General features: G+C 40.6%; 2 protein-coding genes across 4 annotated transcripts in view; both read right to left on the reverse strand.

Moving 5' to 3' along the window:
- The window catches only part of grb10b (growth factor receptor-bound protein 10b), a 77199-nt gene extending 61012 nt beyond the window's left edge, over positions 1-16187 (reverse strand). For all 3 annotated transcript variants that reach the window (XM_042489626.1, XM_042489627.1, XM_042489625.1), the window contains exon 1: positions 15925-16187. The gene's annotated coding sequence lies outside the window, so the exon portion shown is untranslated. The remainder of the gene's footprint in view (positions 1-15924) is intronic.
- Positions 16188-20889: 4702 nt separating this feature from the next.
- cobl (cordon-bleu WH2 repeat protein) overlaps positions 20890-26155 on the reverse strand; it is a 64659-nt gene continuing 59393 nt past the window's right edge. The window contains 4 exon segments of the mRNA XM_042490030.1: positions 20890-22808; positions 24232-24414; positions 24416-24544; positions 25737-25853. Coding sequence (XP_042345964.1) covers positions 22725-22808; positions 24232-24414; positions 24416-24544; positions 25737-25853 — 513 coding nt within the window. The 3' untranslated portion in view covers positions 20890-22724.

A 26155-nucleotide genomic window follows, 5' to 3' on the forward strand; every position in this document is an offset into this window, starting at 1 on the left:
ATTTTAAAAATATGACCTGCCATTTTATAGACGGCTAATATTATCTCTTGTTTGCATTAGCGGTGGCGAGCGGGCTGCCCTTGTGGCTGTAGAGTGTGTATATGTGTGTGCACTTCTGCCTGTACATGTGTTTCTGTGAGCGTGTATGTATTCTATGTGGGCGTGTGTGTGTGTGTATGGATGTTTACATATGCTGTGCATGTGTGGCTGTGCATGGGTGTGTAAAGGCTCTATTTTTAGGCGTTTTCAGGGTCTTTGAGAAGGTCTACTTCTGTTTACAGAGCTGTGCGTCTCTGACAAGTCAGTATACAATGATAAGACCACTCTGCCCCAGTAGAGCCAAAGACCACATTGCACACTGGACACACCGTTAAATTGCAAAACCTTCTGGCAAAGGCGGTGCAAGCAAATTGACAACATGGCAGTAAATTGAAACAACAAACCAAACCAACACATGACAGCACCTACTGTAAGGAATGAGTTACACTTAAACTTCGTTGACTACGTCAGAAGGCCAAACTCTTTATAGCTCGGCTGTTTACATGAAAATAGCAAAAATGTGTTAAAAAAAAATTAAAAATAAAAACAAATAAGGGGAGTTTCAAAGATATGCTCAAACAATGCATACTTTCTAACCAATAACTGCTTCAGGGGTGACAGTCAGATTGTGGGAAAGTTATGGACATGGTCTGAGGCAATTTTGACATCAGAAATGTGCGGAGAAAGGGGGTCTCTGAAGCGTTTCCAATGAGCCCTTCAGACTGTAAGAAGAAAATTAGAGTAAAGATCACATAAAGACATCTATTTTAGTTGTAATGTGCTACAATCAAGTTAGTTAACTTTTTCATGACAGTCTTTGACATTTAATCAAACCTCCACCTTTTTCTTATTTAAACACTATGCAGGATTTTGCAGTTACTGTTTGTATCACTTGCAAAAGTGAAAGCCAACCCCAAATTCCCTATATTTGCGTTTTTTCCGCCCTGTGTCCACGATTTTCATAGCTTTCTCTTGGAAGCATGCTGCCATTAGTCTGCCACCTGGTCGCTACCTTTTTGTATACCATGCTGGTACTCAATTCTGATTGGCTGCAGGATATCCGTTAAAAACTGATAATGGACACCTAGTAAATTGTTCTGGTGAAATTGTCTGTTTCCTAAATTTATTAGCTGGCTATATAATAGCATAAGCTTGCATCTAAGTTACCATAGCAGCAGTTGTATCCATGATTCGTCCTACTTACTGGACAAGTTAATAGCGTGTCCATAAGAACCTTATGGGTGGGTCATGATTGTTCCTGGTATTAGATAATCCCTTCACAGAGGGGCCACCATTCATGCCTCAAGAGGGCCATTAATTCCTGATAATGGACACCTTGTTGTCACATTATCCCTTACATAAACGCCTGACCTCACCTGCATGCTGTGTCCAGGAACGTCCCAAACATAGCAAAATAAAAATAAAATAAGAAATAAAAGCAGTAGGTAGGGCCTTTTGCAAAAAGATACACCGCCACAAATTCCTGGTGGGGTTTGTATGAGTCTTTACATTTTTTTTACATTAGCATTTCTGCATGATGTACATTATATTGTCTATTGTGGCAGGCAGATATACACTTAACAATGGCCGCCATAAGTTAAGCATTTTCCCATCTATTCCAAGATGTATGTTATTTTGAAAATGTTGTCAGCTGATGAGATAACTAAAACTGTCACTTAGAGCTCTCCCTTTTAAATTTAGGGCTGTTCTTATTTTCATTTTCAAGAACCAAAAATGAAACAAGTTTAAAAACCTCTAAACTTGGGCTCACAAATAATGAACAAACCAATCTAAACCAATGAATGCAATCTAAACAAAGAGCTTGGCACCCCGATCACTGGGACTGCTGAAAGGGCTCGCTTGTAAAGTGTGTGTGTGTGTGTGTGTGTGTGTGTGTGTGTGTGTGTGCGTGTGCATGTGTGCATGCGTGTGTGCGTGTCTGTTATTGTGTCACTCCGTATGTGGCCCGGCCGGCCGACTGGCATGCAAGGACAGCTCGTCATTTACACATTATTTACAGACACACAGTTTACAACAAAAACAAAACAAATTAACATCAGCCTAAACTCTCTGAGCGGCCCCTCATTAGGCGCCACACACCGGCTGACTAGCTGCAGCTGAACATTATGTTTATTATATTTCAGGAGTCAGGCGATTGTGCAAGAGGGACAGCAGCAGATTTTAACTAACTACATAAGAAGCTAAACGAAATGTCTCACTGAAGCTTAGAGGAATACTTCATCCCCCCAAAAATCAGTTACTCACCCCGTGTTACACTGAATTCAGAAAGAAAACTCTTTTTCTAGCATGCCTCCACAGTAAACAAAGAATCCAAAAACTGAGAAGATTCTTGATAAATTCAAGTTAAGGGGGTCAGGGGTCATTTCACAGCAGAAAACCTATATCAAAACACATGATTACAAACTTGCACAAAATTCGTGCAGCATAATCCAAGTCTCATTTGTCCAGTCGTATGCTAACCATATGCGCTACTCGTCCTTGGGTGACCGTGTTTATGTGGAAGTGTTTTAAATTGTAAGGTTTTAGGGAAAATGCATGTGTTTGGAGGAAAACAGAACATAACACTGGATAAATGTGACTTGGATTACATGGCTTACTGAGTTTGTAAATGGATGTTTTGACAATGTTTTGCTGTTGTTACACATGGACTCTTATGACTTCAATTCATCAAAAAAATCATTTTTGGATTCTTTTTTCACTCTGGAGGCATGCGAGAAATACAAAGTTTCTTCCCAAATTCAATATAACATGGGTTGTGTAACTGATAAACAAATGATCACTTGGGGGCTGAAGTATTTCTTTAAAACTTTATGAAAACTGCCCCTTTCATTGAGGATTAAATAGTAGTTATTACCTACCAATGAATAGATGTGCAGCCTTTCAACATCACTGGTTTAAATTCTGCTTCATGTGTGCGTGATAAAAAACATGGGGAAAAGCTCAGGCGTTCCATGTAGCATTAAAATACCATGCAACCCAAGTTTCAAAGTGCTCATATGTGCCACAGTGACTCTCAGTGACATATTGACCAAACACACACGCACCTATGCTTAATTGCTCCCTGACACAATCAAAGCCATTCCAGTCCAGGGATTAGACCCTCTCAGAGCCCTTTGATTCGATTCTTTCCACTTGAACAGTGCACTGAAACTTAACCATCTCTGACCTTGACAGTGCAATTATCCGGACAGTGTCGCCGCACTAGAAAGGGGGACTTTGGGGTACGACGGCTGTACCCAGCGGTGAGGTGACTGCATCTGGATTAATTAAAGTGATTTTTGCACAAACTTGCATGAGGGGGAATGTTAGCTTGCGGACTTCAAACGCAAGGGCCTTAATAATTCCTATCGTGCGTCATAAAGCCTTTCCAGCACTATCCAGGGTAAAACTTCACAGCCAATACACGACACCCTAACAGGTGCTCTGGCTCTTAAGTTTTACTACCATCCAACTGATGTTGTGGGAAATATTGGTGTGCGACTAATATTATCTCAGAAAGGTCCATGCTGATGGTTTTAACCCACAACCTACAACTCTCTGTAAATGATGTAACTCAATCTGAGAGATGAGCATAATGCAAACATGATCACATTTAATTGTTAGTTATTCCGTTTATTATTTTCTTGATTAATATATTCATTGTTTTGTTAATAAAATGTCAGAAAATTGTGAAACAGGCCATTTGAAATTTCTCAGAGCCTGAAGTGATATTTCCAAATGGTGTTTTATCTGTTCTTCAGTCCAAACATCCAAAGCTATTCAGTAAATTCTCATGTATGACCAAGAAAATCATAAATTTCTCACATTTATGAAGCGTGAAACCAGCAAATGTTTGGCTTTTCTGCTTAAAAAATATTACCACAATAATTATTCCATTATCAAAACAGCTGCAAATTAATTTTCTGTTGATCGACTTATCAACTGATCTCGCAGCTCAAACGATCTTTGTAAAAAAGAAGAAATTATTCTCCACTGTCAAAGCTCTAAGTGTCATACATCTGAGTTTCACACAAACACACCTTAAAGACAGCTTCTAACTGCTTTTCCTCATGATGCCAATGTGATAATAATGACAATGACTATGATGAAGTCACAAAGTCTCTCTGCTGCCAAGATCACAGCAGATCCCTCAAAAGATTCACCCTTCAGAAAAATGTCAGCAGCAATGTAGTGATATGGATTTGTACTTTATGAGCTAGAATATGCAATGTTATCGCCCGAGCCAATAAGCCATAAAAATCCTCAAAAATTTCATGTAAATGTAATAGTGTTAGTGCATGTATGAACCTACAACAAACGTCCTATAAAATGAGTCACCATTGTTGTAAAACTTGACTTCTGCTGTTAGTAAAAATATACACTTTGACCTCTGATTGTAACACACTGTACAGGACACTGCAACACGTTAACGATGAGTCATAACTACAGCGAAACTAAACAATCATGGCCTTTGCCCCGTCTGTATTTCCTCTGAGTTCTGTAAAAACAATCAACAGATGCAGCAGTAAGTGGAACACCATAGCTGCTCTGGTTCACGTACTGGTGGGCCAGCGTGCTTAGTCAGTCTAGCGGTTAATGTGCTGATATGTGCTCGCGTCTCAAGGGTCCAGCTTTAACATCCAAAGGTGATAAGCCCCGCAGAGAAGCCAAAGGCGAGGCCTGGGATCACCAGAGCCCTGGGCTATTTAAAGTAAAGCCTAATTGAAACAGTAGAAACATTTCCCTGAACAGTTCTCCTCTTTTACACGGCGGCGGATCAGCGGCTGACCGGATCACCAGACCAAAGATGGATGTTAAGGACTGGACTTTGCAGGACCGTGCATCTGTTTGCAACCTATACCATGACAGTAAATCTGGCATACAAGGCAAATGTACAGATCCAAAAACGAAGAAGGGGATGCAATGCACCAAAAAACAACTTTCGGACACACTTTCGCAAATGATAAATATACATCTAGAATCATGTATATCAACTCTCATTATGGTTTTAAATAGTCATTACTTGTTTAGGCCACAACTTCCTCTCATATTAAATAACAGGGTCATTAGGTTTTTACCCTCCTTAAGCATTTCAAAGGAGTCAAATAAAAATACCTATAGTGGGAAATGGAAATATTAAACTTTTAACCTCTCAAACTGTACGTAGGCCAAACCTGAAATAAATGAGTGTCTTGTGAGCTGCACTGCCAAACACAAGCTGTAAACTAAGGAGTTGGCTTGATTTTTTTTTAACCTGCTTGCCTGCCTGTTGGTCTGGTTTGTCTGTCTCAACTGTCAACCTGTCTGTCTCTTGGGTTTGCATTTGTGATTCTCTGTCTGTGTTCCTGCTTGGCTTTTTGCCAGTCTGTCAGTCTGTTTGCCATCTACTCACTTTCTATACCTGCCTGCCAGCATTCACTGCTCTAAATGTATATTCCTGTCCTTTCCTAATTGGGGAAAACATTCTAAATAGTGCAGGTTATTTATAGCGGGGCATCCAAGAAACATACTGTGGAATAAACTTGTGCAGTCTATGAGTCTACTTTGATGCTGGAGGAGCTCTGTTACAGTTTGTAAAAACACATTTATTAATATAGCAGGAAAGAAGGTCTCCAACTTTAAATCTTCCTCCAATATTCAGTGTTACTGAATAAAATCAAATATGTGCCACGTGGCTTCGGTATTGAAGGATCATGTGTAACCAAAGCTATTAATGAACCAAGACAGATGGAGTACAATAGAAACGTTGTACTACAGCATCTGTGTTGTGTAACTTGTTGGAACATAAATGTCTGAATTCAGCGTAACAGGGTTTCAAATATGCAGCATGCACTGATGCATGCAGGGTAAGATTTGCAGAATCATAAACCCGTCTCTAATGTGGAGCGAGCAGCAACCGTTGAGGCTGAAAATTGCCGAAACATGCAGTTCCTAAGATGGCCACTTGAAGCTGGCTCCACCAGTGATTAAACCTCATAGACCCCTTTGTTAAAATGCCCGACTTCACAGCAGAAATAAACATGTTTTGCCTGGGACAAGAGACATTTCAAAATGAATGAAAACTGGAATTGGAGTAGAAAAGCAGCTGTTTGCAGGTAACTCATGCTGGTAATTAATGTACACAAATAGCAAAAACAGCGAGGTCTGAGAAGAGGTCGAGATCAACAGCCATTTAACAGGGATGGTAAATGATTGTTTTTGACATGTTGTGCCATTATTATTGCTTAGAAAGTGCTGCTGATGCAGATTTTTTATGTCACACTAGAGGCCTCCTTTGCTTCCGGGATGCTGGCATGCTGTCTAAACTTGCACACTAGAGCAGAATGATGCTGCTGTTGTCTGGTTCTGTGTAAAAACGCAAAGCCGGACCTCTTCGCGACCCTATAGCACCATTTCAGTGTAAAAGCCTTATGAGTCAGATCCACCCCTCGCTCCTCCCAAGCTTCACCCTCTCGTCCAAATATGATATGAATACTTGCGACATGCATCTCTAGAATGGGCCTTTGGGCAAAAATAGCACCAGTAACAATAATGAGGCATTCACTCTCAAATCAGATAATTTAGGAGGGTTTTTTTCCCATCAAACCTGTCCCAAATAGAGAGCACAGAGCCCCTGTGGTTACATTTGAAATTGATTAAACCTGTTTCATCCACAGACTAAATCCCAAGAACACTCAATGGTAGCATCTGTACAGCTCAGCTGTGCAGCTGTGTCAACTACGTTCCCTGTGTATAGAATTGTAAAATATGTTCATCCCAGTCAACTTGACTTCAGCTGATTGGACTGGACACAGCTTAACACAGGGCTGCTCAGCTCGGCTCAGTCATCTTTGGAATGCAGAGAGCACATTCTTTCCATATAGGGCACTAAAAAAAACGTGTGCAATATAGCCAACCCCGACCTCACAAAATGGCACGCATTGATTTGTGGGCCAGCCAGGGAGAGGGTGGAGGGTGCTGAAAGAAAGTGGGGAACATATGGCAGAAAATGTCAGTGTGTGCATGCATACAAAATACTAACAAAACACACACTGATTGTAAGCTTCCTACTTAGGTATCATGAGGTCAAAAGGGCACTTTTTTACGCTTCTAGAGGTTAGGTCGTGTCAGGGAACAATTGTTTTATGTCCTACACCCTGGGGTAGAGGTCCGCACGGGTTGTTTTTTTCTATCACACACCCAACTGCTCCTGCAGGATTTCTGATTATACGGCCCGCTAATGCAGATGCACCATCCCACCGGCTCCTGTAGGGGTCTGATCATCCTCTGAGCACATTAGTAATACTAAATTCTGTGTGCCTGACCTGACAAGGAAAATGTGCGTAAAGCGTAATGACGTTTTCATGAGAAATGCTAACAGGGATGCTTAATAAGCCACATTTATAGGTGGTGATCTAAAACAATGTCATTAAAAGTAAAGAGTTAAGCTTTAGCTTGAGGCACAGTGAAGGTTAGAAGGGAAGAAGAGTATAGATCATATCTGGTTCTACTGGAATTTCCTCGACTCATATGATTTCCTAGAAGGCTGCATATAGTATCTTGGAAGACGGTGCATTTACATACAAGGTTAAGCCCAATAATAAACAGTTTCTCATATTTTCATATATGAAATTTCATCCTGTGGTGATAACAACGCTGACGGCACAAGAATGAATATGTCCCACGCCCGCCGCATTTGTGTTGGGTCCCTGTGTGATTTTTGGAATCCCACTGCAGCTCGGGGCGTCACTGAGACAGACAGTGCAGCTGGAACAAGCTCGACATCACTTATCTTCAAATGGAAGTGTCAAAGGCCCCAAGAGAGTCACTACTGCGCCTTGGGGGAGCAGAGAGCATGAGCGTGTCTTCAACTATGATTTAAAGTGGATCTTAACTGTCTGGGTTTGTCATAATTCTTTTAAGAAGTCAGAAAACACAAGAAAGTTACCCCTTCCATTGATGAATGTCCTACAGTCCAACTCCAAACGGTTCCCTACATCTTTAGGTTGTCAGGAAGGTGAGAAAGTAGCATTTTAAGGAATGTTTGCAGCAGAATTAAAAAGTACACTGTGGCTTTTATAATACATCCATGGTTTATACACAAGAGTAGCACTACCTGAAAAAGAGACAACTGTGCTGATAAGACAAGGGCTGAGGTATATGTATCTCCATTAAGAAGACGGCTTTTTAGCTGGCAGCTGGCACTTATGACTTGATGCAACTCTAGCTATAAATTTGATACATTTTCAGTCAACACCCACAGCTAGTTGAGAGCAGCCATTCCTATAATCTCAACAGACCAATCACAGGTGAAATGAGTCGTGAAGGATGATAGAGGATAGCCGGGTGACAGAACAGATGCTCCTCGTCTTACACTGGTTGTTGTCATGTGTATAGGAACATAAATTTAACCATCTGAAACCTGAACATGTTTTTTTTTTTTGTTGTTGTTTTTTAAAACACGAGAGGTCGACAAACAACTTCACAAGAAATAGCCCAAAAATTAGCAAGAAATCAGTAAAAGAAGTTTAAAAAAAGACCTCACGAAAAATCTGAAAATAAATAAATAAATGTTTTTTCTTTTTTCTGTAACATATATATAGTTTTCTGGACATTTTTTTCTCATTTTCGATAATATGTTATTATAAAGATAGGATCATTCAGATCATTTTTTGTCACCTTTTACCAATTTTTGGGTTTGTTTTGTTTTTGCAGGACATTTCTTACTAAGTTGCTCATTATGTTTTTCCCATGTTTTTGAAGGTTTCAGAGGTTCAAATGTGTGAAAGGCATCTGAACGCAGCACAACAAAACTGATGTTAATGCACGTGTTTAAGGCTTTAAGCTGCTCTAATCAATATTATTGTGTTAGCAATGGGTCAGTTGACTATGTGTTAATGTGACAGCAGTCATGAGTTGTGACTACAGCCCAGAGAATTATCCTTTGATTCTGTAGTTTCCCTCAGCTTTTTAGCGTCTACCAGCTAAACATTTGGTTAAACAGCCTTAGGGCAGCTTGACTGTTATGATTCACTCCCACAGCTGCAGGTCCCTGACACTGGACACACCCCTCTCTCAAGTGCCACACCCAAAGCATCCCTATCCCCTGATTCCCACTGTTAACCCATGCTGCACTGTACCGCAACAGCTACCTCCCTCTCTTGCAAACCCTCTCTCAGCCCCTCCCCTCCTATCCAGCCCTTACTCTCATCCTGCCCCGCTCCAGTTCAGAACATAAACAGTGTCTTAATTCAAGAAATGGCACAGATCCAACTCGGTGTCTGGGGACCTGTGGAGAGCCCATTGAAGTGAATGTACTGACCTTAACCCAACCCCTACAGAGGAGAGGTCAATTATTCTACTGTATATGTTTAAACTAGCCAGACGTCTTAAGTGAGAATATTTAGCCTGACGCTGTGAGTTATCAAAACTTTGTATGTAAGGGGCAACCTATAGAAATGTGCTATGTGAGACGTGGGGTGGTGTGGGTGGAAAGATAAGTTGTCTGTATTGGGTGCTGTGGGCTGGAGATTCCCCCCATAATTCCTACCAGCCTTTGGCTCTGTTATTATATTGTGTGTGTTTTTATAAGTGCAACTGACAATCATCTTGAGCTCTGACCTAAAAATTATCTAGTCAAGTCATTACAGTGAAGTAGAATAAGGAATCTGAAAATGATCAAAGCGTTAGAATTTGCTGTAAGCACTGTAAAGTATGATATTACGCTAACAAACAGCACTAACCACTCATCAAAACTTCTGGTATTCCAGATAACTCTCAAATAATTCCAATTATGAACTTTCAGGCTTCTCAAATGAGCTTGCCAGAGTATAGGAGTGTATGTGGTTGTGTGTGTGGGCTGGCTGTTGTTTCTGCAGCAATGCAACACTGAAAGACGGGAGAGAGAGTCGAACAGAGCATCTCTGTCTTCTGTTTTAATCAGCAGATTAGATGGTAGTCACTCCTCACTGGATGTGCTTGTTGCACATGTTGATTAGTCATTAATTGGCAGCTTTCATTATTTGAGAGCAGCAGCGTAAAGTGGGGCTATAAGAGAGGGCCTGATGTCATGCCGGGGGAGGCTGAATAGCACCAGTCTATGAGAGAAAGGCCTTTTGGAAACATGGACAGTGCCTAATTGGATGAGGATTTCATTGGGCTGCTTGGGAGAACCAGTCTTATGCAATGGCATAGATGAATGGACGGAGCTTGGGAGCAATTGTGCTTGTGCACAAGTTGCCTGTAATGGTGGCCCCAGAGGGCTACGTTAGATGGATTCACCTTCTCATGACACCATCTTAACTACACCTGTTGGTTGCACATAACCTCTTCAAATGACTGATGCTGTATAAAACACAGAACTGTCACACCCGAGAAGTATAGTTCAGAGAAGTATAAAGCTGTCTTGTGGCTAGAGCTGCAATGATTAATTGGTAGGTCAAAGGAAAATTAATCACCAACTATCTTAATAATCAATTTGCTTCAGTCATTTTTCAAGCAAAACATATCAAATATTTGCTCATTTCAAAAGTGAAAATTCACCATTATTCTTTGTGATTTATGAGAAGAATAAAGTCTTTGATTTTTTGGCTGTTGGTTAAACAAAAGAAGCAAACTGAAGATGTCACATTGGGTTCTAGGAAATTGTGATAAGCATTTTTCACAATTTTTTGACATTTTATAGACTAAACCATTAACCAATTAATAGTGAAACACTGGCCAATAATGAGAATAATCATTAGTTGCAGCCCTAGTTATGGTATGGCATCATTTTCATCTCTAACAAAAGGAAACATTACACCCAAATAAAACTGACCATGTAGGTAAAGCATTTAACTGGTATCAGAAAAGGAGTTTTATGTGACCACTTGTGGGGAAAGGGGAACAGGATTTACTCTTAGGAATGCTAACAAACTGACTGAAAAAAAAAATCATATTAAGAAGGACTTAACGAAAGTCCTATTCCTAAGTACCAAAGTACACCACTCTAAGCCCTGATCGCTTCTAAGTCTGGGTATAATACGAGAAAACCAGAGGGTGGAAAATGCAATTATGTACGATAAAAAATACATGCATACCGGGTCAGAAGTGCTACATTCGGAGCGTGAGAGGGAATCAGAGTGCGGTTTAGGGACAGTGCTATAATTCAAGAACAGATAAATGCCTGTATTGTTCTGAGGTTTCACACTGGGATTTTTTTCTGGGGGGAGAAAAGCTCTTTTTGTCTGTAATCGTATGGTACATCTACCAAAGCCAACTAACCGTGGTTTGTTTTGATTTTGCATTGCAGATTTCAGCTGGTACAGTGAGACACAGATCAACAGACAGAGACAGACAGAGATATGGGAGAGAACCTAGGAGAGAGAGGCGAGCCGAAGGAAGAGGGGGGCAGACAATGGGGCAGACAGATGGACAAAGAGACAAAGATAAACTGAGGGATGACAGACATCTAGAGATAAAAGCAAGAGAACATGAGAGCGGGGGTGAAAATAGTGTAGGACATATAAGAGATTTTTTTTTTTGACACATCGCCATGCATCCATACCACATTACCCACCCGAGCATGTGGTCCCTCAGGTGTTCAGTTACCTTCAGAATAAAGGCAACATTCTTGCCTCTCACGCAGGCTTGGGTTTCAGCCACATTTGGACCAACACCAGACAGTGAGAAACTCAATCCACTGTACACTTTGGTGGTTAGACAAGCAAGCATTGCATCACCTTCGGTCACATGTGGAAAGCGGTGAGAAACGGGTCCGTATAGGTCCATATTTACAGTATGGGGGAGGAGGAAGAATAATACCACAAAGTTTTTCCTCTGGCAAGAGTCTAGGTTCTTAGAAATGACTCGGTACAAGGCAGAACATGATTACTCGGCGGTTGAGATACCAAGTACATAAAACATTAATTGGGCTGTAATGTCAACAATAAGTGGTCCCATGAATCTTAGGGACTTTTAAGTTGTGGTTAAGGACCAATTTAAACAACCAAATGTAAAAGTTTGTAGCTTGTTTTAAGGCCAAACCCCAATGTAGAACATTTTAAGTGAAGAGCATCTAGAAATGATGCCTGATTATGCAAGAGAACAAACTTAACCTTTAGCCAAAAACAAATAGCAGTTCCTAACATTTCTGGATAACTTTTTGACCACTGACAGCCCAGCTGAGTCTTTTGGTACAGCTGGTAAAGTTGCTCCACTTTTAGATCCAGGCAGAGTCAGTCGACTGATATGAACTGTGCTGTGGTCCCCCAGCAGGCCTGGGTTAATGGTGTCATGACATCAGGGAGAGGGTATTAACAGTGTATAAGCCTAGACTAACCAGTGCTGAATGACTGCTGGCTGACGCAAGACCCAATGGAATGCTGCCTGGAGCACGACCACAGGCTCTTATACCACCAATACCAGCTAATAGGATATCTCTGCCGCTTTTCCCCACGGATGGCAGCTGAAACTATATGCATACAAGCAGAAGCACAAGGGGGGCTCTCCAACCTTATGTGCATTTGCAGATCAAGAAAAGTGCTTATGTTTAAAATGAGGCTCAGGTTTTAGTTATGCAACAAATCTCTGGGGTGATCCCTGCCAAGAACACAGTATTTCAATCAAAAACCAACGGAGCATGAGCAGCACAACCAAACGTGTTTTAGATTCTCAGGAGTTTCTAGAAAGACCAAACAGGTCCTACAGCGAGTTGAGTATAGCTTATTGTAAGTATAATTATGCGCAATATGTGCAGTCAGCAGCCTTTTGGCAGGCTGTCGTCTTGCAGAGTTCATGCCCCGTCATGCCTGTGCTTACTGAGCATGGACTTGAAATAGCAGAACTGGTGCTGAGGGGGTGAAAGAAACCGCAGCAAGAGCGGTTGCCATGTGCACAGAGATGTGACCACAACATAATTAAATGAAAGAAAGCAGGAAATAATGGGCAGGGGCAAGGAAGAGAAGAAATCCTCTTTGGCTTTGAATGGGAGAGTGTCAAAAAAATGACATGCTTGAAAAGACACAACTATAGCATGAAGCAGACTGTATGTAGCAGCAGCCACGTGATCAGACTACTGCATATTCAACCACACTTTAGAGGTTAACATGCAGAGGGCTGTGCATGTGTGCAGTATCCAAAGTACTGCAGTGTGGGTTGCCAAGTTGAGTGGAATATCAGTGGTTGGCCAGATCATGTGTTTTACTTCGGTGACTCCAGAAAGGTTGCTGACTGGGCTTTGCTTGCCTTCATTCTGATGGTATGTTAAGGGCTACATCTAAGACACAACACTGCATCTAAGTATACAGGGTTTTGATTAATCCAATAATAATGTGTACACTCAAAACCACCAGACACAATATCAAGACATGCTTACAGATTGGTTTTGTCCAGTATTTTCCTAATCACAGAGGTCCCACTAGGGCCAGTCAATATATTGACATTATATCAACATCATGATATGAGACTAGATATAGATTTTGTATAACATAATATAATACAGTAAAATGTTGTAATTTTCTGAGCTAACCAGACTGTTTTAGCTGTTGTATCAACATTATTTATGATTATTTATCAAAAATCACAATGTGTAAATATCGATAGAGATATTTGGACAAAAATATTGTGATATTTGATGTTACCTAGGGTCCAACAATATTTGTCTATATTGTCAGACCTTAGGTCCCACCTATGGAGATGGAAGATCAACATCTCTATCTTCATAGTTGACAAACCCCAAATTTTTTAACACTTGGGACGCACTGTTATCTAAAGATTTCAACAAGTTTGTCTCTTAAAAATGTACACTGACAGAACAGATTTGGGATGCATTACCAACAAAATCTCACCATGTGCATCAGTCCCTATGTGCACTTCCTTCCAGTCTAACTTCACATTCCCAGTGAGAGCCCTGATCTGCATTCAAAACACACGGGCCGACGTCGATAGTTCCCAGAAACAGAATCATAAATTTGGGTGGTTATGCAACCTTCTGCAGAGACCACATGCAGCCAATAAAGGAATTGATTTGGAATAGAGCCCAAATGACAGAGCTGATTAGGCTATCTATGAAGAGTTGCCTTGTCAAGACCTTTACACATAAAGCTAGATTAGATAAAGATCAGGCTCTCTCCCACTCACGTACCCTTTCTATTAGAGTTACCATCATTACACAGAGTTTCTCAAAGTAATCTATAACTGAGAGAAAATACTGTAATATTGAGTGGATACATAAGTTGTGGAAGGCTTTTAAAACAAACATCACAGTGAAACAATAAAGGAGTGGTGCACTACAGCTAGTACCAGTATGTTTACATGCACAGTTAAGTCGAGCTATGGTTACAGCTTGATAAGGCCATTTAATTGGACTAATGTCCTTGTCCCAGTATACAAGTACTTTGGGAGAACTAATTTTATTACTGGAAGTATGCCCTGCTCCCCCACGCTAGGTGGCAATGTGCCCCCTTTCGGCTATCTGCTATTGGACCTTCTTCCGATTGACCTATCACGTCACATGTCAAACAAGTTGGCAAACAGGAAACAAGTTGCATGTCGAATGGTAAAAACAAGGATAACTTTTCGTCACTGTACATTTCATACTCAACCCATGACTTTTTACCTTCTTCTAGTTTTGTTTTCTGCCCTTCTTCTTCTTCTTTTGTTTTTCTCAGCTTTCTTCTATGAATTTATGCACTTTGATTTCCAGGTCAAAGCCCAGCGTAGCAACTAGGAGTATGCGCAGAACGCCTAGGCTAGTTCAAGTGCGGTTGAGGTGTATACATAACGGGGGGAAATTGATTTCCAAACTAATTGTCTCAGAGCGCTAGTCTGACTTTCAGAAATTCGATTTAGTAGATTGTAAGTCGGACTAACATTTATATGTATTGGGGGTCAAATTTTAGCCGGACTAAAATAATAATTCAACTTTTTCTAACATCATGTAAACAAACAGAGTGTGCTTTAACTGAATTTAGTAAAAACTTTAAGTTGAATGAGTTGGCCGGGGATTCGTAAAGATTTTTACATCAAGCAACCCACATCACGGAGCCCAATTTGATAAGACTTCCCAGCACACTCCCTGAGGGAGCGCTGTTATTGATGAAGTCCTGCAGACCTGCTTAACAAGTGCACTGATAACACTTTTTACAGTCAGCTCAGGAATAAAAAAAACTCTTCCGCTTACTGTGTTAAGGTATGGTGGCTCTGAAAACTGATTCAATTCCTCACTTTACTTAGTAGGGACCCCCTGGAGCCCATCCAAGGACCACATGGGGGACCTCAGAGCCAACTTTGGAAACCGCTGCAGAAGGGCTCCATGAGTATCCCTGGGAAAACGCCTCTTTCTCCCCCTCCCCACCCCCAAAGCAAATGCTGCCAAAAGGATAAGGCGATAAGGCGAGACTGGCGAAACTCTCACAGTTGAGTTGGGTTGGAGGGTGTGGGGGTCAGCGCGGGGAACTGGAGTCCTACTGGATAGAAAGTAGGCTTTGGGCCACTGTAGACTGCTGTTACGCAATCGTAAACAGGCAGGCTGTTGGGATCAAAATACTGTTCCCCAAGAGACAGCAGGACACAGTAAAGGTTGGGAAAGGTGCAGAAAAATGCACGAGATTCGGCAGCTTTTTGGTTCGCGCACTATAACCCGGAACAGGCTAACGGTGGGAATACAGTAAAGTGAATAAATGCAACAGCCCGCTCCGATGAATAAACTTGTTTTCAAACTTCAATGACTGGCTTGTCAGAGAGGAAGGCATGGACACAGGTCCCGCTGCACGCACATGTGTTCCGAAAACCCGCAAAACAGCGCGTGTCAACACGACAGCACGTTAAACTTTTATTACACGCTGCCCACACTCTCCGCGGACTTTTTTCACTATCCCCCCACGAGGAGCACGAGAGCAGCGTCTTCATCCGGTAACATGCACTCACCTTCCAGCCAGTTGAGGCAGGCTGCGACCCGCAGAGACAAACAAGCAGTGAAGAGATGAAGGGACAGTCGGCGGCGTTGGATCAGGACACGGTGGTCAACATTCCCGGACTGGACAGATAGACAGAGGCAAGAAGAAGAGATGGAGGAGGAGGAGGCGAAAACAGTGGCCGCAAAGACTGCAGGCAGCTCATCTCATGCGGCCGGGGAGGACACACACACACATACACGTACGCGCATACAAACACACACACACACACACACACACACACACCACACGCTCGCAAACAACTCCTCCCCCCCAGAGGAGGCCACGCCCATCACCGAGGGGTGATTAATGCGGCGTTCATGTCTTATGGGAATAAGGGCGTGTTCAGAGCACTCCGCTGTTTTTTGAAGAGCTGCATCACTGAGTGAGTGTGTGCTGTTCACAAAACACACAGAGGAGCTGTAGCCTGTCTGTATTTTAAAGTGAATCAAGACGAATAAAAGAGGGCGAAGTGTGTATAAATTGGCTTATACAATATTTTTACAAGCTTGTGAAGTCAAGCATCCTAGTATGGGATACTTTCGGTAGATTACCAAGAAAACCACCTAATATTGTACAGATTAACAGTGTTACTCTTATTACGTGCTATAGTTCTAGAATTTTATACAAAAAAATACATTGTTGAGTAAAATAATTCAGAAACTTTGGACCTTCAAAGATATGGACTATCTCGACTTCACTCCGATGCCATGTTTAGGTACTATGGGACAACTGGTAAGGTAAAATGGGACAGTCGTGTTAGTTTGTTTTTACAGTGGTTAAATTAATTCATCATCAATTCATTAAAAAAATAATGTAACCTGTGGCTATCCATTAAAATAAGTCATTTTTTTCTGCCATGCTTTTCCTGTTATTTTGTTGCCTGTTTCCTGGGTGCGATATTGTCTACAATGGACATTCATTCATGTGTAACAATTATGACTAGTTTTGGAGTACTGTGGCTGACACGGAGTCACTTCATATTTAATATTTTTTAAGAGACAAAACACTTAAAATGTCTGAAATGTGACAGGGTGGCACACATTAGCATCTCACATGTATGGAAAACACACTGAAGTTCTGCTGTCCCCCATCAGTCTTACAGATGTGAAATTATCAGATTTATACATTTGGTGATGCTGATAATACTCATTTCCCCCTTAGTTTTAGAACAGCTTTTAATAAGATCCTAGAAACGCGTGATCAGCACGCTGCAATTCTAAAGTTAACATTTATTTTCCCGAACTTGCAGGTTAAAGGGACAGGCTACTTAAATGTACTTTGGAGTTAGTAGAGCCCGGCATAGTCGCCTGCGACTAAACTGTGTTCCACTTTATGTAAAGTGTCCTGACCCTGAGACCGTAGGTCGCATCGTCTTACTTTTTTCGGCAGTGTTAAGTTCCCGGCTGTGCCTTTCACGGGGACGTCTCCGCATCGTAGCTCTTTTAGAAGCCTGTCTATTCATCCCTGGAAAACGGGGTGTTTTTACGGGATGTTGTTCAATAAATCCGTGATGACAGATCCGATATTGGGTGTCTTCCGTCCATATTTTAATCATATTTCGGTGATAAAAGAATAAAAGCATCGATGCTAAACGCCATATTGGTTTCCCACAGTTCCCCTCGAGAGAGGTCAGAGGTTTGTTTTGGTCTTGTCGTCCAATCGGAAGACCGACCGACGCTTTGTATTCGCTTTCACTGCCATACGTCATCTGAAGCAAACTGCACTGTGATTGGTCTAATCCTGCTGTATCTATCGCTCTGTGTTATTGGCAGCGCCTCTGCATTAGAATACACGCTGGTAGCCCCTACAATAATAATAATAATAATAATAATAATAATAATAATAATAATAATAATAATAATAATAATAATAATAATAATAAATAATAATAATAACAATAATGAGACAAGGGTAGATCAGGAGACAGTGTAACAAGCAGCAGGGCCTCATATGGATGTAAACTCTGTGTTCACTGCAGGCAGATCAGACAGGAGGATCAGGGCCCTCTCTGAAGTGTCAGGAGTGTGATGTGGCCCTCTGTAGCATCACAGAGAGGAGCTGCTTAGCAGAATGGCACAGATAATGGGATACACAAACAACTGCAAAACAAAAAACGATAGTACTTTTTTTTGGAAAAGTGTGTCCACGTTTTGAACTATAATAGTTTTAATGTTTTTTTTTCACTTTCTGATTACCAGCACTTAGGAGAAAGGTTTTCTACAGCAAAAAAAGCTTGCATATAATACTTTTGGGTGATTTATCACTCAAGATCTGTACAATTCAATACAACTATTTGTACATTAAAGTGACATCACTGCAGCCTAAATATTTTTGATAGCCAAGGTTGTCCTGAAAAAAATGTAAATAACTTCATTGTGCCTTGAGAGACTGAGGTTTTAAGTGCATTATTACACAAAAAGTCCAGGCGAACCAAAACTAGGTAAAAACGGCTTAGGGCTCAGAGGGTTAAACCCCTTTTGATATTAATGAAATGGCATCGCACCTAACATAAGCAGCATTAATGGCTTGACTTTGATGTTTACCTTTGTCCAGGTTTAAGTTTTTATAAAGTTTTATTCACAGTTTGCCTTCATTTTATTGTGGAAGGACATGGAGGACAATGTGATTAAAGATGAATTGAACTTTAAGTTGGTTTCCTTTCTGCCTCATGAAGACTTGTGTGACACACTCAGAAGAATGCATGTACAGTAAATGTTTTCAGAACTGCGGTGATGTTTGTGTTAAGTTGTTCCAGCAAGAAGCAAAAGTTCTTGTATCTAAATGTCAGCGTTACAGATGATTAACTGAAAATACTTTACATGACTAAAATGGTAAACCAAGGTGGTAAAATATCGAAAATACTTTTATGGTGCACCATGCGACTAAAGTTAAGGACAACACTTTTAATTTAAAGCCCAGCTCCGACATGCAGTCACAAATATAAAAACTGTTAGCTGTGAGGTAATAAGAAATGTATATTGCACAACTGGGGGTCAAATCTCATTGCACCACAGTAACCTTCCAGGCACTGTTGTGTTTTTATCCTTCTGAGCCTTGTTAGGATATTGCATAAGACCTTCTGATATTATATGACTGACAGCAGCAGGTGTACATTCAGCTCATGTGTTATTGCAATTTAGACTGATCACCAGTTTAAAATACATGAGATTACTAAAATATTTAAGTGTGACATTCACTGAAGGCTTGACTTAAAGCCCACAGCACTGTCAGATAAAGCTCTGCCTCAGGCTGAACCGCCACCAAGGATTACCCAGCGTTCCCCTCATTTTTCAAACTGTGATATTTCTGACTTGGATACGCTTAAGTGATGAGAACACACCATGGGAGTCTCAAGTGCAAAAGGTCATCAGTCCTAAGATATGTGTATATGTCTAGATCAGGACAACAGGGGGCTCACACTGTGTGTCCCCTCACTGTGTAAACACACACTTAAAGAGCATTGTGCAATCATTGCACACCCTTACATACAAACACACAATATCATGTCACTCATATTCATGGTGCCTGCATGCAACAAAGCGTTTTTTCTGTAAGACTGGCACTGAGACATGAAACAAACACACATTATGTTGATTACTCCTCATCAGACATTCAGCATCAAACAGGCCTTTGTTGAAATTGATTGATCAGATACATAGTAGACTTCCCAACATCTGAAAACAAAGTCAAAACAAACCCCTGCTGGTAGTGGGTGTCGCTGTGTCCATCACTCATAAGTCAGTCAGTCAAGACTAACAAAGCTGTGTAATATAAGCCAAGGCAGTGGGGGAATGGCTTTCACCAAAGCGGTCTGCCTCAGGCCTTACATGTGAAACTGTTATGGCAACAAACTTACCCATGAGGTCGGTGAAGGCATAACCAAAGCCAAACCTAAATTAAATTATTTCTGCTGTATTATGTGGTGTGATCTTCTGGTAATTCTTGATTTGGAGGTTGTTTACGTTGGCGGTATGGTTAAAATGGTTTGGAACCATAACACAGGCACAAGCTCAAACTCAAACACACACACAACAAAAATATCACTCACACCAACACACACACACACATACACACACACACACACACACACACACACACACACACACACAGAGACTAATCCACCCACTTGTACACACCCTTCAGAGATTTAGATTTAGAAATAAAGTGAGCATGAATTGTGACCCACAAATGAGCTTGTGGCCCTCTTTTTTTTTACACTTTCTTTGACCAATGCAACCAAAATTACAATTACGCACTCTCTGACTTATTCCATGGATAGAACATATTTAACATTCAATATCCCTGAAAACCTGGTCATAAAATTGGAGCAATTCATTCATGTTATCTGATAAAACATTTGTCCTCCAAAGAAGACAGGTATTTAAAATATGTGTTATGGTGGGTGAGCTGATAGAAAGTGCACCATTGCACACATGCTAGCAAATGAGATTAAAAGTGATGATTTTAACCGACAGATTTATGACTTCTTAGATTTCTCTACCGACACGTGTATCTACACCTTATATTTCCATGTGATTTTGCAATTAACGTGGATATTGTCATAATTCAATTGTTTCTGGGAGGAGTTGTAGGGGCACAATGACAAGTGTTTCAGGAATCAGGAATGCAGGTTAGGTTCTAGTTCTGTGAGAGTCATTTTGTGTGACCACACTGTGATGAGTCAGGGTCATGAGCTGCTGCCTGGAATAGTAGCTCATCTGTGGTGTGGCAAAGAGAGAGAGAGAGAGAGAGGTTGCAATATATTTCATGAGGACAGCAGGATGACCACAGTGCTGGGAATGGCACAGGTTTCCAGAGCAAGGTTCATACTACCATGTCTCCAATCTAGCTGCTACGTGGGAAGGAGAAAAAAAAGAAGGAAATTCTAATTATTGAATAGAGTTAAAATGCATGAATGTCAGCTGCAAGTCAGTTGTCACTTGATTGCAAAATTATTTATTGAATCAAAATTAGGGTAGACAAAAGAAAAAACTGTGCAACCTTCCCCCCAAAAAATAATGTGCACTTAAAACTTAAAAAGCAATAGCTTATAAAATGTTCACACTATCAGTGAAATACGTAGCTCTCTATCAAAGATTTCAATCAAATCTTTAAAGGCGATGATCTTTAGTTTACAAAATATACAATGCTACAACGTGCTGCAGGCTATTGCGTGTAGATGGAACCATCTAGCAGAAATGAAATAATCTCTCCTAAAAGAAAAATATCATGACAGCTCTTAAGGTTGTCACTCTCGGGGTAAAAACATACAACAATGAAAAGATTTTTTTTGAGTGTGTTTGAGTGAAACTAAATATGAATGAAAATAAATCTCTATTAAACTAGAACTTCAACTCCCTTTTTCAGAGTTATCTCACAATCCACAGCAGCAAGCATTTACACCTGAAATATGGATGCTCTAGGTTTGTCTTCATTCTACAGATGATTCAGCGTGGACATCCTGCTTTATCCATAATGATGTCATTTAATGACAGTGGTCCACTCTTTCTTTATCAACCATAACTACTCCATATTGTAAACTTCACCTGCAGTGGAGCAGAATGCAATACCACTTGCCTAAATCAAGGCCATAGATAATCTATAGTACAGCTTTCCTACAGCTGATGGTTTCTATTATATAGGCATTAAATATTGGTAGTGACTTTTTTATTAGTTAGCTAATCTTTTTGCTCATGGTGTCATCCACCATTAAGATACTACAATAACAGTGCTTCAAAAATGTTGAAATGTCAAAGAAAGGTTCATCTTAATTTTTCTGTTAAACAACAAAGGCACGGTCAGTCATATCGCTACTGTACAAGTTTCTGCACTGCACTGACCATGTATGACAAATTCTTCATACAGCAGCACAAATGAAGGTTAGAAGTTAAAACAGGAGTATATTGAGCTAAAAGGCACGAGTCAGTCACCGCCATCTTAGTCCTGCTTGATCCCAAGAACTGTAGAAGTTGGCATTATGGACCAGATCTGGATTAAAATACACTTTTACACACAAAAAAATCAACATTGTCAATGGATCCATCCATCATTTTCTTAAGTTTTCAGTTAACTAAATTTGTTAAACAAAAATGAAGTAGTAGCAAATCTGGAAACATTATCAGATCCAACTTATTGCACCCCATATAGAATTTTTACAGCAAACATCATATACATAACACTGACTGTGCAATAGTATAAGGCATCCATAACTTAACTGTGGTAAAAAAAAATAAAAGATTAAAAAAAAAGAAAAGAAAAAGGAAATAACATAACATAAACCTTTTAAATTTGCTTTCATTGGCACACATTTAGTACAATATTCCAGTTCAAACTGCTGAATTCAAGTACAGATGGCAAGATATGTTTAGGGACAGCGATATGTTATAAAGATGCACATAAACTTTTTCCAGCAAGCTATTATTGGAAGTTGACTGAGAGATCTGATATTATAAATGGAATTAACTGCAAACTTTTACCTGTCACACCTGTATAAAAACAGATGTTACAGGTTTTTGGCTACTAAGAGAGCCACAGTCCTCTTACACTTTAATCTAGTTTGTCTAGATGGCGTGTAGAAATCATTCTCATTTTATTCTGTGTCATGCATTAGATAAAGTTCCCCCGAAAACTTTCAAATTGCACTTACTCCAAATGTGACTCCAGTCTTCCCAAATGTCTGCTGCAAAAGCACAATGGCAAACACATACTAAAATTAATTAATAATAATGATAGTTAATGTAGTCCTTGCTGCTGTGATGTGGGCTTCCCCTCCTATTGCTGAGGGAGTGTTGAGGAGGTTGCTTGGATTGTTCCCAGTCTGCCATTCACTTGGACTGTCTTTGTGGGCACAGCGACCTAGTTAAAAGAGACACAACATGTCATGTTTGTAATTCTCTACTCTGGTAATGACAGGGGTAATAGTTCATGGCATGCTAGACAGAATATATCAGCTTCTGTGGTGTCTAACTGTTACTGAATACAGAAAAAACCTTAACTAAACAGATTTTATTATTTTTTGCCCTATCAAATCTGACAGGAATGTGGTCAAAACTTCTCCTAACACTACATATATTCTTTACTATTGTCTGATTTAAATGATAATAAGAAATTTTACACAGCTGCTGAACTGAGATTGAACTTCTTGAAAATATTCACACAGCGGTACAGTATGGCTGTCAGATGAGTCTGTGAACGTGTTACAATCTGCAATCCATTTCCAGTTTCCCGGCTGTTGCACTGCAGGAGAGCTTTGTTGTGCCAATAATGTCTTCCAACAAGGCAAGACGTGAGAAACCAGACCAGAGATATGAGAAGAAAAAGGCATACTGGTTCAAATCATATGGTTTGTTTTTTTTTTTTTTTTTTTTTTGTTGCTGACTGTGGCTTTCTTGCCTCTTTCAGCTCAGTCTCTGCATATTTTCCTGTCTGTCTCATTCTTTCTCCCCCTTTCTATTCTTAGATAAGAGTCTCTCTGGGTGACATTATGCCGTCTTGTGCATCATGACCAAATCAAATCATTAAGATATATTTATCACTGTGCCAACGCTAAATCTTAATCTGCAAAGGCTACCTTTGTTTTACTTTTAATTTTTTTTCACCAGTTTATGTATTTTTCTCTTTTATGCAGACAGAAATGATGACACAGATAGATATTTGGAAGCCAGTAGCCTCTGATGCAATGTCCCAGCCTATAGGCTACGGTCTGACAATGATAAAGCCACTGGGGGCGACGGCCAATATTTCAGGAGATCCGGTGTAGCCGTTGTGTATTGCTAAGACTCTCTGTTCTGTGCACCATTAATTGTTTACAATATGATTAGCAGCTTAAGACAGGTCGATAAAACATTTAAGTTATCTCTATAGACAGATATCTGCATATGAATGAAAATAAATGCTTAACTGTCAAATTATAGCTAATGAGTTCTGAGACTGCATTTCAGCCAATGCATTTCACCTCTTTTGCTCTCAACACAAACTGTTTACCTGCAGGCAACTGAGGCATGCTCAAACATAGCATCAGTGCTACTCAGAATATGGTAACCAGAATGCTGGCATCATTGCCTGTGTATTCTTCCCACATATGCAGATATCTGCTTCTGGGGATTACCTCTGATGTAATTTGATCCAGCGGAAGGTGTGCAATATTTAAGTCTGTACCCTTTGCTGATTTTGAAGCAACTGTAGAATTGAAAATGCAGAGTGGATACGGGATGTCAGAGTGTTCTGCAACAACTTTCACTCTGGTGTAAAGAGATGGAGTGTTTTTGTGTTTTAGTACCTTTTTTAGCCTCTCAGCAGCAGATCCAGAGCGGATGGCCTCCAGCATAGCCTCCCTTGCCAAGGCAGGGTTCACGGGGGCGTTAGCACTTGGATATGTCACAGTGCTAGGCTTTCCCTGGGGCAAGGCAGGGGGAGGGGGTGGGGGTGCAATCACGGGTGCTGGTGGTGGCGGTGGTGGGGGGGGTAAAGACAGGAGGGGAAGTGCAAGTTAAGGAGGGAGAAGAGGGAGATGAGGGAGTGCTTGCACCTCTCTCCTCCTCCAAAGCCACCTTCCTGAACTTCTCAAGCTCATCAGCAGCCCAAGATTTGGTCTGTAGGACACAAAGAAGAGAAACAATGGTAACTCTAGAAACATAAACACAGGCAGGAGGCCAGCTGCTCTCACAAATGTACATTTGAACGCACACTCACGGCTGAACACACACAAGGACATCTACTAACAACCTATGACATGTACAGATGTAAATTATTTTCTGTTCAACTTTCTCTGCATTTCGTCTTTCTCACATTATATGATTTTATCTTGTTTTTTTTTGCATTGTACAGTTATCTAGTTCTCTTTTTTTATCCATTTTTTTTGAGACGTTTTTGAGTCAGATTTAGTCACGCAGCATTCCTGAGATTCCACTTCTGGTAAGGAACCTCCAGAATAGAACCGCAGATGTTTCGGCTCCAGCAGCACATTTTCTGCCCCTTTCATTCCACATGGGCTCTTACATGACAGCAAACCACAGCTCACAGTCCTCACAGAGGGATGGAAAAAGACACCCATGCCTGCATAACTTGGTTCATGCATGGTTCTTTGTGTTGCTAACTGGCTAACAACAAAGACAAACAGCTGAGAATTTACATACCCTATCAAACCAACTTCTTATGCTAAGTTTAATTGCAATTGCAAAATGTTTGTTCCCTTTTAAGTGCAGCAAGACAAAGAGTATACAGCCAAGCTAGCCGCTCTGTGAGACTGTATTAAATGATAGAGGCAGCGTGACAACATACTAACAATGACAAGGCTAACATGCTGATGTTTAGTAGGTCTAATGTTTATGTTCAGTATCTTAGTTGTGCATTTAGCATGCTAACATTTGCTACTGGAAATGTCAATGGTTTCACAGCACTTTGACCTGACAGTGGCGCTACAAGAAAAGTCAGCGTGTTGCCAAAGCCAGTCGGATTCATCCTCTAGGAACTTTGAATATCTCAACCAAATTCCATGGTTATCCATCCAATAGCTGTCAAGACAATTCTAACGAGACCATAAATGTCAGCCTCATTATGATGTTTATGGAAAAGGCACAGGATCAAAAAAGGGATTGGGATTCATCTTCCGGGGACCATGAATGTCTGTGCAAATGAAGTAGTTTGGCTTAAAAGAATAAGCACTTATTCGAGGATTCATGTGGACACATGTGACACATAAGGAGTCATTCAAGGAGCTGCCCAACCCCTTGATAATGACAGACATAGACTGATACAACGTAATTATCATTGACAGTATTTTACCTTCCGCAGTCTTCCGGAGCTGCTCTGGGCTCTAATGGCAGCCAGAAGTGCAGACCTCTCGTTCTCCTCATCAACATAAGATGCTTTCTTCATGTTTCTGGGCTCAGAAGTGGTTATCTAATAATGAAATAAAGAGAGGAAAAATCAATAAACCTTTCTTGTTGTCCAGGCAACAGCATCATTCCCCGTTATAGAGTGTTTTTGGGGGAGTTCTTCCTTAGTTACTATGAGGGTCCAAGGACAGAGGGATGTCATATGCTGTAAAGCCCTCTGAGGCATATTGTGATTTGTGATAATGGGCTTTATAAATAAAACTAGACTGAAGTGAATTATCCTTAGCTGTCATTGTTAATTAAGAATGCATTTCTATTTCTGTTAGTTGGGTAAATGCTACCCCATAGTTTTCTTCCAGCTGGCAC

This window comes from Plectropomus leopardus, chromosome 7, assembly GCF_008729295.1.
Source record: "Plectropomus leopardus isolate mb chromosome 7, YSFRI_Pleo_2.0, whole genome shotgun sequence".
Taxonomy (NCBI): Eukaryota; Metazoa; Chordata; class Actinopteri; order Perciformes; family Serranidae; genus Plectropomus; species Plectropomus leopardus.